This window comes from Drosophila tropicalis, unplaced genomic scaffold, assembly GCF_018151085.1.
Source record: "Drosophila tropicalis isolate 14030-0801.00 unplaced genomic scaffold, ASM1815108v1 contig_694, whole genome shotgun sequence".
NCBI lineage: Eukaryota > Metazoa > Arthropoda > Insecta > Diptera > Drosophilidae > Drosophila > Drosophila tropicalis.
Genome location: NW_027173176.1, coordinates 4,902,324 through 4,918,096, shown reverse-complemented (window position 1 = coordinate 4,918,096; position 15,773 = coordinate 4,902,324). Strand labels below are relative to the sequence as shown.

Genomic DNA, 15,773 nt, shown 5'->3' with positions numbered 1-15,773 from the left:
GTTGTTGCCGCTGATGCTGCTTAAACTCTAATTAACGTTTCATGTGTTTTGCTGGGCTGCTTCTTAAGAAAAAGAGTTGATTCAAGTTGAATTTCAGTTTAGTTGGTCTCCTATAAACTGACTAGTCAATGTGCCCATTCTGTCTCTCTTACATTCTGTCGCTCCGACAGTTTGTTGTTTGGGAGATATGTATGTATGTATTTTTTTTTTTTTTTTTGGGATTTAACAGCTTTTTCTTTAAGATTCAAGATGCTGTCGCCTAATTAGTCGCTTAATAAGATTTTTATGATTTTCTTATGATGAATAATTCCAGCTTACATAGCTCGTTTTAATGCACTTGTAAGTGCAGGTCTTAACATTCATAATTCTATGTTTCTTCACCTCTTTGCTGTCACCGCCCTACCTCCCTCCACCGCCAACTGACTCGCCTGAGAGCCAACAATTCTTTTTGGTCTGCTCTTGTTGCCCTGGCCGCTGCCGCTGCCACTGCCACTGGCTTCCGGTTAAAGCCATAAAAAGAAGATCTTCTTTTGACTATACTTTTACGATTCGTACTTATTTTTTTCTTTGCATTACTTTTGAGGTTTGTTTTTTTATTTTATGCCTTGATTAGAGTCGTTTTTATATTTATGTTTTGGAATTATCATTATTATGTTTTTTTTTTATACTTACCATATTATTTTTTGTTGGTTTTTACTCTCTTTGGCGTTAATTGAATTTGTGGCATGCCACAACCAAGTTCTTCTGCTCCGCTGTTGCCCTGTATCCACTTCACTTCCTTCTCTGCAGCTTTGGCATTTATTTAATTATATTGCCGTCGAGTTTGACTTCTACTTTGGCCTGCTGCCGCTTTCTAATCAACATTGCTCCAATGATTTGCATTTTCAGCTGGCTTAATCATTGTTTCTTTGGTTCTTTGTTTTTTGCCTCGGTTTTAATTGTTTTTGGTTGAGCAGAGATTAGCAAAAGATGTGCAAATAAATGTTAGAATTTTTTGCTTGAATAATTTTTAATGGTAAATAGGTAAATTAGCTGATGAAGGCAGGTGCCAGTAAAGATTTTCCCTATCTATGGTCATAAAGTGGCAAATGTCATTGAAATGCAACGATGTGCATCATAGGCGGTTCTATAGCTGTGAAATTGGGGGAACTTTGCAAATTAAAAGTTTGAAATTTCGAATACTTTATAACATAGAAATAGTCTACCTACTTCGAGGATAATATTTTTAACCACAGGACATAGTATAATTTTCAAAAAATTATTGCTTAACAAGTTTCCAGAGACTTTTATTATCTTTACTTTGAGTTTATAGCCATTCTAATCGATTTTTAAACACCCTTCTCCTGTTATCATAAGTTAACAGTCACCTAACAGAGCTCTGTTAATAGTATTAAAAATAATGTGCATACTTTTAGGCATTCTTTTCACTCTTTTGCTTAAAACTCTGAACGAAGATATGCACATACTTTTAGGCTGCAGAACTATAACCAACATAATTGAACCAACAAATATAAGTTAGGATTATAGTGTACTAAGTTCTTGTCTATTAATATAGAAGAAGTTTCACGACATAGCAATCCACGTTCAGTAAAAGGCCAACAGATCTCTCCAAAGAAATATCCCATCAAAAAAAGACTTACGTGTGCTGCTTTTGTTTCATTCGATAGTTTATATTATAAAACACAAAATTAATTTGTCTTGGATTTTCGTTGCTCTTTAAATAATATTAAGCATAATTTGAGGGATATACAAAAAATATAGTAATATGTGATATATGTATTTTGTTTTTTTTTTAGGGGGAGGAGGGGGAAGGTTACAAAAAAGCTAAGTGCATTTCCATCTGCTTGACAATTCAAAATTCTTATAAAGAGTGCACATAACTTTTCTTTTGCACTTTAGATTTAATTAATGCTTCTTATTTTTATTTTTCTTTTGTTTGTATTATTTTTGTTTATTTTTTGTGTTTTTTTTTTTATATAAAATTGCACTAAATACATCTGTCAGAGAGCCAAACTCGAAACAGTTTCAAACTGTCTTTCTCTCGTTCTGTCAAGTTAATGAAATATACAAAAGGCGTATATAGTTATGTATATATGTATGTATGTATATATAAGACTTAAAGATAACACAAAAAATGGTTCTAACTAAAAAAAAAAAAAAAAAAAAAACAAATGGAAATGGGATAAGAAAGGATAGGAAACTGCACCCCCGTTTGGCACACATTGGGTTGGGTTTTTGTTAAGTTCTTTCTTCCTTCGGTGTTTAGCTGGTAATTTTTTGCTCTTTGAAGTTTGCTGTTTTCTTTGCTTCTTGCTTTTTGTTTTTTCCTTTTTCTTTTTTACACAAATTAAAATTACAAATTGAACCTGGCTTAGTAGTATATACAATTTATATAAGAAAGTACATATATTACATATACACACGCATTCACACTCGCACACACACTCACACATAATATTATAGAAATTCTTGCATAAATATTCATAACGAAAAGAAAATGCTTTATGCTCTTTGCGTTACAGTTGATAATTTAGTTTCTGTCACTCTGCTTAAAACTAATTAAAACACTCCAATTTAATGACATAAAATTAGTAAAAAAAAAAAATATGTATGCTTCTTTTAGTTGTAGGTTTTATGCTGCTCGTTTTCTTATGATGTTTTATTTTTGTTTTTCTTTAGTTGCTAAATTTGTTAACTTGGCGAGACTCAATTGGCTCAGTCGATAAATATATATACATATATAAATATATATATATACTCGTCTTTACGCGATATACATAGTAGCTGCTCCTAAATCCTTTTTGCTTCCTTTACAAAATTGCTGTGTGTGTTGGAATTATTATTTTTCGTTTTTGTTTTCTTTTCAATTGTTTGTGTTTTTTGTTTTGGAATGCTCTCTTGCTCAGTTGGAAGTTTTCAATCATTGGCCATACAATAGCCCGAATAGGTTTGTATGTTATCCTCCAAGAAGCTTTCACCAGCTATGACACTCGACTGTGTATGATGGCTGGGACAATGATGGCCCTTTGGGCATTGGCAGAGTGAATTGATGTTGACCTCGTCCAGAAATTCTTGACGTTTTCGCACTGTGAACAATTTGCATGGTTGCTTACGCTGACAGCGAAGGCGCTAAAAGACAAACAGGGAGCAGACCGAGATCGATTAGTATCTAATGGAAATGTTTGTCATTCAAGGACCTACCGTCAATGGGGAGCAAGCAAAGAGATATCTATAGCCTGGACTGCCATCGCCAATGGGTTCACGTTTGGTCAGATAAGTCACCGAGTTCTTGGGACAACGACAATGGACAATTTGCTCGGTGACATTCAGCTCTGTGGCAGTTGTCAATGTCCAAGTATAATCACGGAAATGTCTAGAAAATACGAAACATTCATTGAGTTCTGTTTGTTAATTAATTGAAGAGATGGCAAACTCACTTGCAAACTGGCAACTTGTGCACTGGCTGACACATTTTGTAGTGCCTCGTCTTATCCGCTATGGTGTGGCCATCCTCAATACCCAGACTGCTGGGGCAGCCGCCAATAAAGCTCATGGTCTCCTTCAAACCCCCTGTGACCCGAGTGACGCATATGGGCGTTGGCTCGAGGAAATTCATTATCCGCCACTTCTTCGTAGGCTTCGTGAGCTGCCGGCAGGGCATCATTGTACTCCATGTTGTTGTTATCCAACGACGATGGCAATTGCAAATCATCTTCATAGACAGCTCCAAATTTTTGCATTAATTTCTTCATATGCAGACTTTCGAATTTCTTATCCTGAAATTCACTGAGCAGCAAACGTTTATGCTGCATCATCAGCTTCTCTTTCATCCAATTCGAAGAGGATGATGATGATGAATGTCTCTCGCCTCCTTGATGGTTGCTATGATAGTGCAGGATCACATTATTGGGCATGCGATTCGATTCCGGACAACGACATTGCCGCTCAATCCAAGGCGTCTCATAGAGATCGATCTTGGAGCAAACTGCATTTGGTGCACAAACTGGGAGATCATCTTCAGAGTCCTGCAATCGAATGGAAAATCACATTAATTTCTGATGAATCCTTAAGCGATTATTCATAGTTTTCTGATTGTTTGGTTAATTCGGAATTCTACTCAATGCTAACTCAAAACGAAGCGTTTCCGTTTCGGTGTTGTGTCCTTGTGAATAATAAACGTATTTATAGTTTCAGCTATTGTAAAATCATTGAGCATATACATATGTATAGAACCATTTGCATATGAAATTAGGCATCTCAATGGCCTTCTTACTGCCATCTATTGTCTATTATAACAAAATTGGCAAGAGAGCAAACACTTAAAATCCCATCCCCCTCATTCCTAAAACCTATTTCAATTTCAATAGCAATCTGAATCCAAGCCTAAAACCCTTAACCTTAACTTGGCGAGCGGCTGTTCGACTGGCTACTCGTCTTTTTCCATGTTGTTCACATGTCCATACAAAAACTTGATTAACATATCTTTAGAAGGATATCGGATTTGCTTGTGTGTGTGTCTGTGTGTGTGTTTGTTTAGATTTCGGGTCTACTTTTCATTAATTGAATTCGTAAAAAGAAAAGGGGGGGAAAGGCAACACTGGGGAGGGAAAATGTGCGAAATGTTTACTTAAATCCTTTGCAATAAAAACTGATGTTATCCTTGGATCCCTTTCTGCTGTGATGCCTGGTGTTGGCCATAACATAAAATCCAACTACTACTAGCAACTTGAGGGCTTCATCTTTTCTGTATCTTGCCATCTGTATCTGTATTTGTATTTGTATCTCTCCACCTTTCTGTCATTCGATTTTATTGGCAGCGATAACAACAACAACAACGAGAACAACTACAACAACAGGTTTCCCATGAAATTATCGAAAAGCAATCAATTTTTTAAGTGGAACTGTCGCTTTACCTTTTCTCTTTCTGTATTTTCTTGTTGTGGATTGATCCTTGTTTTTTTTTTTTTTTTTTTTTGGTTTCAATTTCAATTTTGAAAATTTCATTCAAATAAATGAGGAGGAACAGAAAGAAAGAAAGGTTTTTTTTCGATTTTGCACCTGCTGCTGCTGCTGCTGGTGGACGGTTCCTACTCATACATGGCATTTTTGTGCTGTCTTAAAACCGGAAGTCCGGAAGTGATTTAGTGCAAAGGCGTCGGTCGGCTAAAGCGGAAGTAAATAAATAAGTGAACGCCGAGAAACATGCACAGTGTGTCTGTCTGTGTGTGTGTGTGTGTGTGTGAATGAGGGAAAGAGACAGCAAGCAAGGGATTAGCCTAAGAACGTTCAGGATGGAACTGTGGCAGGAATAACAGAAACAGGAAGTAATCCAAACCAAAAAAACAGGTTGCCTGCTTTTTTCTTCCCTCCCTCGTACCTCCTTCTTATCCATCTCTCCTTTTACTTCTTCATCGTCATCGCCGTCGTGACCTTTTACCTTTTTCATTTTGCCTTTGCTTTTACTTTTGCTTACGCGGAAGTAGTCTGCCGGCTTCCTTGTTGTTGTTCTTGCTTTATTAGTTTTATTTACTTCCGCTTTTTGTGTTTCTATTCCCGATGCCCCTCCGTCCCCCACCCACATTGCCCCCATTCCAATCATTTTCGCTTCCCACAATACAGTTTTTGACCTAGTTTATTGTGTTCCCGGTGCTAACACCTGCTTTCTTTCTTTCTTTTCTTGCATTCGTTCTTTTTCGGTTTGTGTTTTTTTTATCTCTTTTTCTTTAGGGTAGTTCCTGTCACTACTCCACTTTAACCCTTTCATTGCCGACAAGTTTGCTTTGATTATTCAGATTTCAAGCTCCATACTCTCGACATTATTGAGATTCCTTTGTAGTGACAGGATATGAGGAGAGTCCCTCTCTTTCTCTGTTTCGATATTCGATGTAAGCAGCGTGAGAAATTCTTTGAAATTCGAGCTCTTTCTCTCTCACTCTGTGAAAAAAGGGGAAAAACTTCAAAGAAATATCGAACGTTGCTATATAAGTTGAAAATGCTAAGCATTTTACCAAAAGTTTGCCAAAAATCCATGAAAGAACAAAACAGTCTAAGCCTAACACGTTATGGAAAATGAAAAGATGACGTAGCACAATTTTTGTACTCTTGCAGGATGGGAATCATAGTATTTAATCGAGCTAACTTTGATCTAAATAGTCTCCTCGAATGAGATCGCCAGCGCATTATAAGTATGATGTGGTAAATGGATTCCTAGAATCGTACAGCTTTATACATGTGAACAAATTTGGCAAGAGTATAACAGAATTTACGAATGAAAAGAATTTAAGAAACAGACTTTAAGCGGATATCCGGTTTAACAGCATCTCAGCCAGTCAGTCAGTCAGTCAGTTAGTCAGTGTGAAGGGAAAAATAAAGAGGGTATGGAGTTGGGCCTGGAATTGCGGCAAAGAATGGTGTGATGATGCCGATGATGATGATGATGGAAGCTGGTGGTGCCACACTTTATAATTTGCTTTTGGGGTTCCATTGCCCGTGCCGATGTTGATGTTGATGCCGATGCCGATGCCGTCTAACCCCCTTATTTGCCTGGCGATGTGTCAAAGTTTAAGACCCCAACGGAAGTTGAGAACGCGCCAAAGACAATGGACTCGCAATGCTCCATCTCTTTGCCTTCTTCCCCTTTGCCTTGGAATTTACAAGCCGTTTGGGCAAAACGTGAGTCGGCAAGCATTGAAGAACTCTTTTGACTTTTGATTTCAATGGAAAGCTCTAGTTGTCTCTGTTTTTGCACTCTCTCTCTCTGTCTTACTCTGGTTAATTGAATTGAATTAACCCCATGGAACCCATTGGACAAACGTCGGCTTCATGTGGTGGCATCTTCATTCCTCATTGTTGCCTCATGACTGGAATTCTGTCTTGCCCCCCTAACAACCACCTCTTATGTGTTGACTTGAACGGAGCGGAAGTTTTCTGCTTGACAATGACTGGGCAGAATTTCACGCTGACATGGGGGAGACTACGAGCAGTCGAAGAGGTGCCGAGGGGAGGGGGCAATCAATCAAGGAAAATGGATATAACTGCATCTTGCACCTGCCCATCCTATCAATTACACACAAAAAAAAAAAAAAAAAAATAGAAAACAACTACAATTTTCATTTTATATTTTGCCAATCAGTGACATAAATTTCCATCCAAACACACACAAAAAAAAAGAAGAAATGAGAACAGAAAAGATAGAAGTGAAAGGAAAACGAGAAAACCCGGAAGATGTCAGTTGTTAGGCTCAACAGTTGGTCTCTGGATCGCTTGGATTCGTTTGGTGCTTCTCATCTCCCTCACTCATTTTAAGTTCCCATGAGGGCGTTGACGCACAAAAGACAACGACAAGGGGCAAGGGCATGGGCATGGGCATTGGGCATGGGTAAGGGTAAGACTATTATGGGTAGGGGTAGTCGATATGGTAGAGGATCTGCCGTTAGATGAGTTGATGGCAGCCGCCTGGCACAAGTGTGTGCAGCAGCAGGTAGAAGCTATTGCCCCTACCCCGGCTCTGGCCCTTCCCTTCCCGTTCTTTGCTGCTGCTGCTGTTATCTTTTGTCTGTGCGTTAATGATTTTTCTATACATTTCCTTTTCACATTGTTTTTTTCATCTTCTTTTTTCCCTTCATCTTTTTTTCCCCCTACCCCTTGCTGCCACCTCTCACACAGTTGTTTAACAATAAGCAAGAAGAATTATGCAATCTGGCGTCGTCGTAGTCGTTGTTGTTGTTGTTGGGCACATGTGGCCGTAGGGCAAGGCGGAAGTACTATGCTATATGTAGATGCCCGGGATCAGCCGTAGCCTCAGCCTCTGGACACCAATCATCTTTCGTTTCTCCTACCCCCAAAAACTCTCCGCTACCTTCTTAACTCCTCTCTGTTTACACGAAAATTCAATTAAATTTTTAACAATTTCTTCTAGTTGTTGTTGTGGTTGTTGTTGTTGCTGTTAGAAAACGGAAGTTGAAAGAAGAGAGATGGAAAAAAAACACACAAGATGAAGAAGAAGCTTCGCATCGCATCGCTGTTATTGCTGCGGAAGTCACACGGAAGTTGTTACGTCACTCAAAATTCTAGTAAAAATTTCTCTCAAAAGATCTAGAGACAGGGAGAGGAATAGAAGGAAAGAGAGAGAGAGGTAGCCGGCCAGCCGGAAGTTAAAACATTTCAAAATATTTTGCATAGCCTTCAGGCTTAAGAATTGAATTGGGAACAGCTTGAGTTTGGATCTGAGAGAGACTGGAAACTGGGAACTGGCAACTGAGAACTGAAACTGGCCGTGCCACTTTTGCTCAGCCTTAACGGAAATATGCCAACCGCAGCAGCACCAGCAACAACAGCAACAACAACAACAACGGGGCAAAAATTTCATTCATAAAAGTGCAAAAATGCTAAAAGGAAGCAGCCAGCAGCAGCAACAAAGAAGTTGAACTAAAGTAAAGCCAAAGACTAGATACTCTACTCTGCTTTAACTAAATACATATATCAAATGTATGGGCACTTAAATCTGATGGAAACCAATTGACTTATAACATTGACTTGAAAAGGAATATGCATTTTCAGAAGAATTGTCAACTATTTCAACGCTTAGAGTCAACTTATTTCCAAGATGTCATAAACATTACCAACACTTTGTCAACAACTTAAATTGATGGCTCAATTTCACTGGAACATCCCATATACCCATTGAATGAAATGAAAGAGTATATCCATAATACGAAAACAAACTAAAGGCAAAAAAAAGCAGTTGATGCAAAAGCTAGGAGGGAGCTGAAAGCGGAGTTAGTAGTAGGGGATTGTTTGTTGCATTGGCTTGGCAAACTGGCAAACTGGTTTGCCTCAATACAAACATACTATAGCTTTATATATATATATATATTTGTATATATATTTGTATATAAATATATATTTGTGCCCCGATAGCAGCCAATTGCAGTTAAAGCAACAGCGGCAACAGCAACAACTTCCCCAGTGTTTTTTTTTTTTGTTTTTTGCGTAGCTTGTTGATTGTCACAATTAATGAACGTTGTTGTTGTTGTTGTTGTTGTTGTTGTTGTAGTCTACGCACACGGACATCCACTAACCACAGCCGCAGCCACATCCACATCTTCTCCATCCTCAACGGAAAAAAGCAATTCATTCATTCATTCATCCAGCCATCCATCCATCCATCCATCCATTCGTTCGTTCGTTCGTTCGTTCAGTCACTCATTCACTAACTCATTCAACAAACAACGTGGCCGCTTTTTTATGCTGCTTCTTCTTGTATGTGCTGCTGTTGTAATTGTTGCTTTGGCCAAAAAAAAAAAAAAAAAACCGCAAAATGTTGCAGCAGCAACAGTTGCTGCTGTGTTGTGTTTCTTGCCGTTGTTGCTGTCGTCTCCTTTTACAGTGGAAGCCGCCAAATAAATAAATCTTGACTACAATACCGACAACAACAACAACAATGACTACGACGACGACGACGACGACTACGACTTGTTGCTGTTGTAGCCAATGTTGCTGCTGCAGCCGTTGATGTTGCTGAGGTGATTTTTTTTTTCTTTTTTTATGAATGAAATGCTTAATGGTTAGCTAGCTGAAACCTAAATGAAAACTGGGCTGTGTATGAAGTAAATGAATGTGTGTGTGTCTGTGTGTGTGTGTGTTGCTACGTCTTTTTTTTTTTGCCTCATGCGTTTTTTGTTGCTAATTACGATCAAGTTGCCCGTCTGTATGACTCCATTTCCCCCCTCGATCACCCCTCGAGTGGCCTGTTGTTGTTTACTCACTGACTGACTGGGCTGGCTGCAGCGCGTGAGTTTTATGAATGAAACTGCAACAACAACAACCAGCAACAACAATTCATAGTCTATCTCGTTTCTTCTCTTTATTTATAGTTTTAATTTATTTTGTGCTTCGCCATCGGTTTTTATTTTTCTTCTTCTTCTTGTTTTTTTGCTCTCTCGTTTGTTCATTTTGTGTTATTGTAAACAAATTGCGCCTTTGGGGCACGTAATTAGCACACTTATACACGATGGTCCCCTCCCCTCCCCTTTTGCCGATCGCCCCCCCTTCACCACAGCTACTTCAAATTGGAACGTGTCCATCAATACCAAAAAAAAAAAAAAAAAAACAACAACTGTAACAAGGTCTTCCAGTCAGTCGAAGCGAACTATCTGGGGTCTATCTCTTTCACGAACGGAAACATTTCCGGGAGAAAGAAAAATAAGCTTCCCAGCCCCCCTCCCCTTCTCCGAATTCAATAAGAAGTTCCCATTGACATATACAAGACACACACACACACACACACACACAGAGATACAGATATGGATATATAATTTATAAATATTTTATATATTTCCAAAAACCAACAAACTAAACAAAAAACCAAAAAAAAAAAAGTAAATAAATAAATGTCTATAAAAAGTCTAAAAGTTGAGACGAGGCGCGCGCCAGTCACAAAAAAAAGACATAAAAAGTGGGCAAACTAGTTTTTTGGTATCCAAGCATCCGTTGGTCGGCTCAGGTTGTTGTTGCCGTTGGTGTTATTGTTGCTGTTGCTGTTGCTGTTGCTGCTGCTGCTGGTTTGAGGCATTTTTCTCAATGGGGAGACTTGAAAAGTATTCAATACTGTTGTTGTTGTTGCTGTTGTCTGTTTATGCTAATATTCCAAGCCAGACATACATACTTAACCGATATTGATGCGATATTGCCAGTTGCTGTTGTTGTTCTACTCTCTTCTAACCATTCGCTGTTGGAATTGAATAATTTCTAAATTTAGCATAAAAATTCCATAGCGGAAAGGAGAGACGAAGAAAGAACAAAAATTAAATACAAAAATATTTAATTATGGAAAAGAAAGAAATATGCAAAAATCTTAATAAGAAACTCTCCAATGTCACGACTTTGTTATACCCTGCAGTTTTGTCTCGTTTGCCCATTTCAAAAGGGAGCTCTGCTTTCTATTCATGCCAATATACCCTTTTCCTTAAAAGGTGTTTATTGGGTATGCCAAAGATAAAGCTAGCGATCAGTCAGATCAAGTTTGTGAATGGCTTGAATGAAATGCCCTACAATGCATATAGAAAGGAGACACACTTGAAGATGAAGATAGAGAATACGATTTGTTTCTTGTTATCTTCCGTTGTCGTTTCACATTAAATTTATTGCTTATTGGTCGATATTCTCATATTGCTTTTAACTTCCCCTTTGAATCTACTCAAAATTCATTTTGACATTTGATTTTACATCCAAATCCAATTTCAATTTGTCAAAAACAAGAAAAACCTTTTTGAATGAAAAAGTTCGGCTTCAATCTGAATTTATTTATGCTGATTTGATGATTTCCTGGAACTTGAATTCGATATTAATGAAAAGAAAGGAAATCAAATTCGTAGAATTCATTTTCATAAACAAACAACAAACAACGACTCTCTGATCGGTTGAGTATTGTTGAGCATTGAATTAGAGTTAATTGCAAATCTATGTGGTCTAAGCTGAAGCCATGCGTCTTAATTTGCAAACGAAGATCAAAAAGTAGGCACAAAAACCGAAAATGAAAATTGAATTCATTCGGCATTACGCATACGTCTAGTGCGCCCACATAAAGATAGACCCTTTGCAGTGCCGTTGTTGCTGTTTGTTAATGGAGAAACCATTTTCACACCTGGCTGCAGCTGGTTGCAATACCAACAAGAACAAATTCCAAGCAAACTTGGCCAACAAAGACAGCCAGATAGAGACAGAGAGAGAGAGAGAGAGAGAATTGGTGGAGCTGGGGAAGAGATGAGACTGAGAAGTTGTTTATGCTATAGGCCATGCTTGATTTGTTTATGCATTTTTCAGTCAATTGGAATTTCTAGCAGTCTTCTGACTTCTTTTTACCACTTTGATTTCATCGTCATCATCATCATCATCACAACCCCCCTTCCTCATTCCTCTCTCTATCTATAGATCCCCTTTGGCCATGCCACGCGCACTCAGACAACATCGACAACGAAAACGACGACGACGACGATGACGGCGTTGAGGAGGAGATGATGTTTAGGCCAAATATGCGTAGAGAGGAGCTGATCTGTTTGTATATGGCCAACAAATTGCTGATGTTGCTAGCTGTCTGTATAACTATCTATGTGTATCTGTCGTCTGTCCGTTCGTCTGTCGGTCTGTCTGTCTATCTATCTATCTGTCTTGCTGTCTGTCTGACTGTCTTTCTGTTGTTGGCTTTATCCATTCATACAAATATTTGAATGGTCTGTCGCTTTGCCATTCATTCATAGATTGACTTGCCCAGCCAAGCGAAAAGTTCCAAGTTGAAGTCGTCATTACGACGTCGCTGCTGCCGCTGCTCTCTGCCTTTAGCCTCTGCTCATCCAGCATTTTACGTTTTCATTCATTCCTCCCATATTGCCCCTATCCCCGCCGCCGTGCAACCCAGCACACATCTCCTCTAACCAGCACCACTTCCCCATTCTTCTACTCCGCACTTCTCATTCGTTCTCCCATCATCTCCATCTCGTTGTCGTGGTCGTATTTCATTCATGAATTTTCTTTCATTCAGCTTTGGCTGAATGCTCCTCCCTCCCTCCCTGCCTGACACCCTGCAGCCTACTGCCGCCACCCTTTTCCTCTTCGTCTCCCTGACTGGCGGGCAACGTTTTTAAATACCGGAACTGAATGTTTAGCGCTTTTAAGCATGGGAACTTTTTGTTTTTTTGTTTTTTTCTCTCCAAAAGAAAACAACAACAACAAACTTTTCTCCTTTTCTCAGTCTCTCTCGGTCTTGGTTTTATTGCAAGTTCCTACACAACATTAGAAATTTGTTTTCGGTTTTTTGTTGTCTATTTTAGGTGTTGTTGTTCTTTTTCAATGTATGAGTGTGTACGTGTGTGTGTGTGTGTGTGTGTGTAAATGTGCGTGTGTTTTATGTCTTTAAAATTTATTGCAGACATTTGGATTTCAAAATTTATGAGCCACACCAAAAAACTGATGAGTTTTAGAGCAAAGCAGAGCAGAAAACCGATCTATAAGCAGATTTTTTGTGTTGTTTTTTTTTTCTGCTATTATTATGCTGAGGTGTGGTGGAGCTATGAATGGATATTAAACGGCATATTGGGACAGTAAGTGCGAAAGATCACATATGTGATATATACAAATTCTTGATTAACGATATCCAAACAAAAAACAAAGATTAAGGATTCAAATTTGAGGGGATTTCTTCTCACTTTTATTCATCTATCAATCAATTCGAGGGTATTTTCGTGTCGACTCTATTTTCATATTTAGCCCCAATTCATACTTGTGTTTATATGTTGTCAATATTTTCATTTTGATTGTTGTTGATATTTCACGCCTTTGCGACTCGCAACAACAACAACAACAACAACACCAGCAACACAAATAACGTATATGTTTGGGGCGTTTTTGCTGTTGTTGCTGCTTTTATTTATTTGTCATTAGACATAATAGATTTTTGATCTATGATATGTTGGTCGTCTAACTCTCCCTTTAACATGAACATATACATATATAAGACTATTTTATAGTCACTTGATTTATGCCTTATGAAAAATAACAATAGACTTGACCTATGTATGTGTGAGTGTGTATGTATGTACATATGTATGCATGTAAGTGTGATTGACTCAACATTTCTTAATTTTTTTCTCGTTTTTAAGTAAGAACAATTTGATCTTATCGTCATGTTGCCCATTATATTCCCATATAAACATTCATTCATGATCCATGTTCGTGTTAGTCATAAGTTTTCTTGGGTTATTCGTCTGTTCGTGCTGCCAAGTCATAAAACGAAACGAAACGAAACGAAAAAGAAACAAAAACAAAAAACCAACCAACAGCAAAAAGAATAAGACCACATTGAACTCTTGACCTGCCCGAGAGACCAGCTAATTGGTTTAGGTATCGCCCGACTGACTTTAATTGATCAAATGCGGTTCAACTAAGGCTGACCTGATGCTGCTGCTGCTGCTGCTGCAAAACAACTTTCATTTTTCATCTACATCAAAAGTGCAATTAAATGGTGCCATATGCTCTCTTATTGTGGTTGTTGTTGTTTATCCGATTTGTGGGTGTCAAGTGTAATAATTCCAATAGGGCGGCATCTAAATATAGCCACAGCCCAAAAACAGAGACCAAAGAAATCCGAAAACCAAAATCAAACAACAACAAATGTATATAGTAAACGTTGCATTAAGGCACAAAACCTGCTGGCAATAATGTTGTTGCTGTTGTTGTTGTTGTTGTTGCTGCTGTTATTATTGGTGTTGCTGGCGTGTGGGTCTTACAAATGGCAACAACTACAAACTTGCCTGAGCAGGTGTCGACTTATACATTATGCAACCTGCTGCCCATTGCCATGCCAAGTTGTTTGCATAGATCAATATACACATACATGGATAGGAAAATAATAAAAAAAGAAAGAAATAAATAAATGTTGCTGCGGTGTCAGCAGCAACATTTGTATTTAACTACATTCAAAGTCTTGCCTAGAAGCCATTCAATTAAGAATCTATGAAACTTACCCCCACTTGATATAATATGCGCAAATCCTTTTGACCATGTCCATGCTTAATATTGTTAGCAATGAGATGATGTTGCTGCTGCTGCTGCTGCTGTTGCTGCAACATTTGCCTTGATCTTCGTCCTAATTCTGTTTGCTCCTGCTCTTCGGCTGAGAGACTGACTACACTCATTATATGCTCAGTTGTTGTAGGTTTAACGGTTGATAAAGTCTCTGTTAAAGCTGCACCTGCAACTGTTGCAACTGTGGCTGCTGCCGTCGCTGCTGCCGCCGCTGTTGTTGAAGGCTTATTATCTTTGGCATCATAGATATAATATTCCAAGTTCTTATGCTTATCTCTAGTCAATGTTGCTGTCGTTGTGGTTTTTGTTGTTGCGGTTAATGCCGCTAACGATGACGATGCTGCTGCGTTTGCTGTTGCTGTTGCTGCGGCTGCTGCTTGTGCTGATGTTGATGTTGCTGTTGTTGCTGCTGCTGCTGTTGCTGTCAGTTCATATATCTCTAAGGGTAAACGCGTGCTGTGAGCTTGAACTATTAACACCAGCAACATCAACGTTTGTATTTGCAGAGACGACGGCAACATCTTGGTAATTGACACTTTTTTTTTTTTTTTTTGTGTTGTGGTCAATATAGAGGTTTTCTTCTTCTTGCTTTACTATTTTGCAATTGTAAATGTATTGGAAGTAGTGTTCAGTTGCTGTTGCTTTTGTTGTTGTTGTTGTATTATTTGCTTTGCCTACTATTACAGTAGATGCCTAGAACTTGGCCCATGGCTTAACATGATCGACACACAGGCAACACAACGAAAAAAATAAAACAAATCAGGTTTCCGATATTGATATACGATTCGTATTCGGGTGAATGTAACTAGGTATGTATATATATATATATAGAAATATAAATATATGATATTGTGGTTGATTTTTTGTTGTTTTCTTGGCTATTGTTGTTGCTGTTGCTGCAGTTACTATTATTATTATTATTAATATTAATATATATATATATGGTATATATATTATTATTATTATTATGTTGTTTCTTTTTTTTACAAGACTTTTACATTCTCGCGTTTTCAGTTCTTAACGTTTTCAGTTTACGCGTTGCCGTTGCCGTTGTCGTCGTTGTCGTTGTCTGCGCTCAACAAACTCACTTTTCGAACTGATCAAACAGAACGAGAGAGCGACGACGACGACGTTGCCTTAATGCTTGTCAGAGCAGACACTTGCATGTATGTGTGTGTGTGTGTGTGTGTGTG

The 15,773-nt window shown here is 38.3% G+C and overlaps 2 protein-coding genes across 3 annotated transcripts in view; one reads left to right on the top strand and one right to left on the bottom strand.

Annotated features, from left to right (window-relative positions):
- The window catches only part of LOC137579391 (elongation factor-like GTPase 1), a 77,639-nt gene that overhangs the window by 48,952 nt on the left and 12,914 nt on the right, over nucleotides 1–15,773 (top strand). The gene's annotated exons all lie outside the window — the stretch shown is intronic.
- aos (protein argos) lies at nucleotides 1,706–15,658 on the bottom strand. Its single transcript, XM_068293138.1, is given in 5 exon segments — nucleotides 1,706–3,129; nucleotides 3,202–3,373; nucleotides 3,438–3,568; nucleotides 3,570–4,025; nucleotides 14,520–15,658. Coding segments are annotated over 5 exon segments (1,554 nt in total). The 5' UTR covers nucleotides 15,102–15,658; the 3' UTR covers nucleotides 1,706–2,916.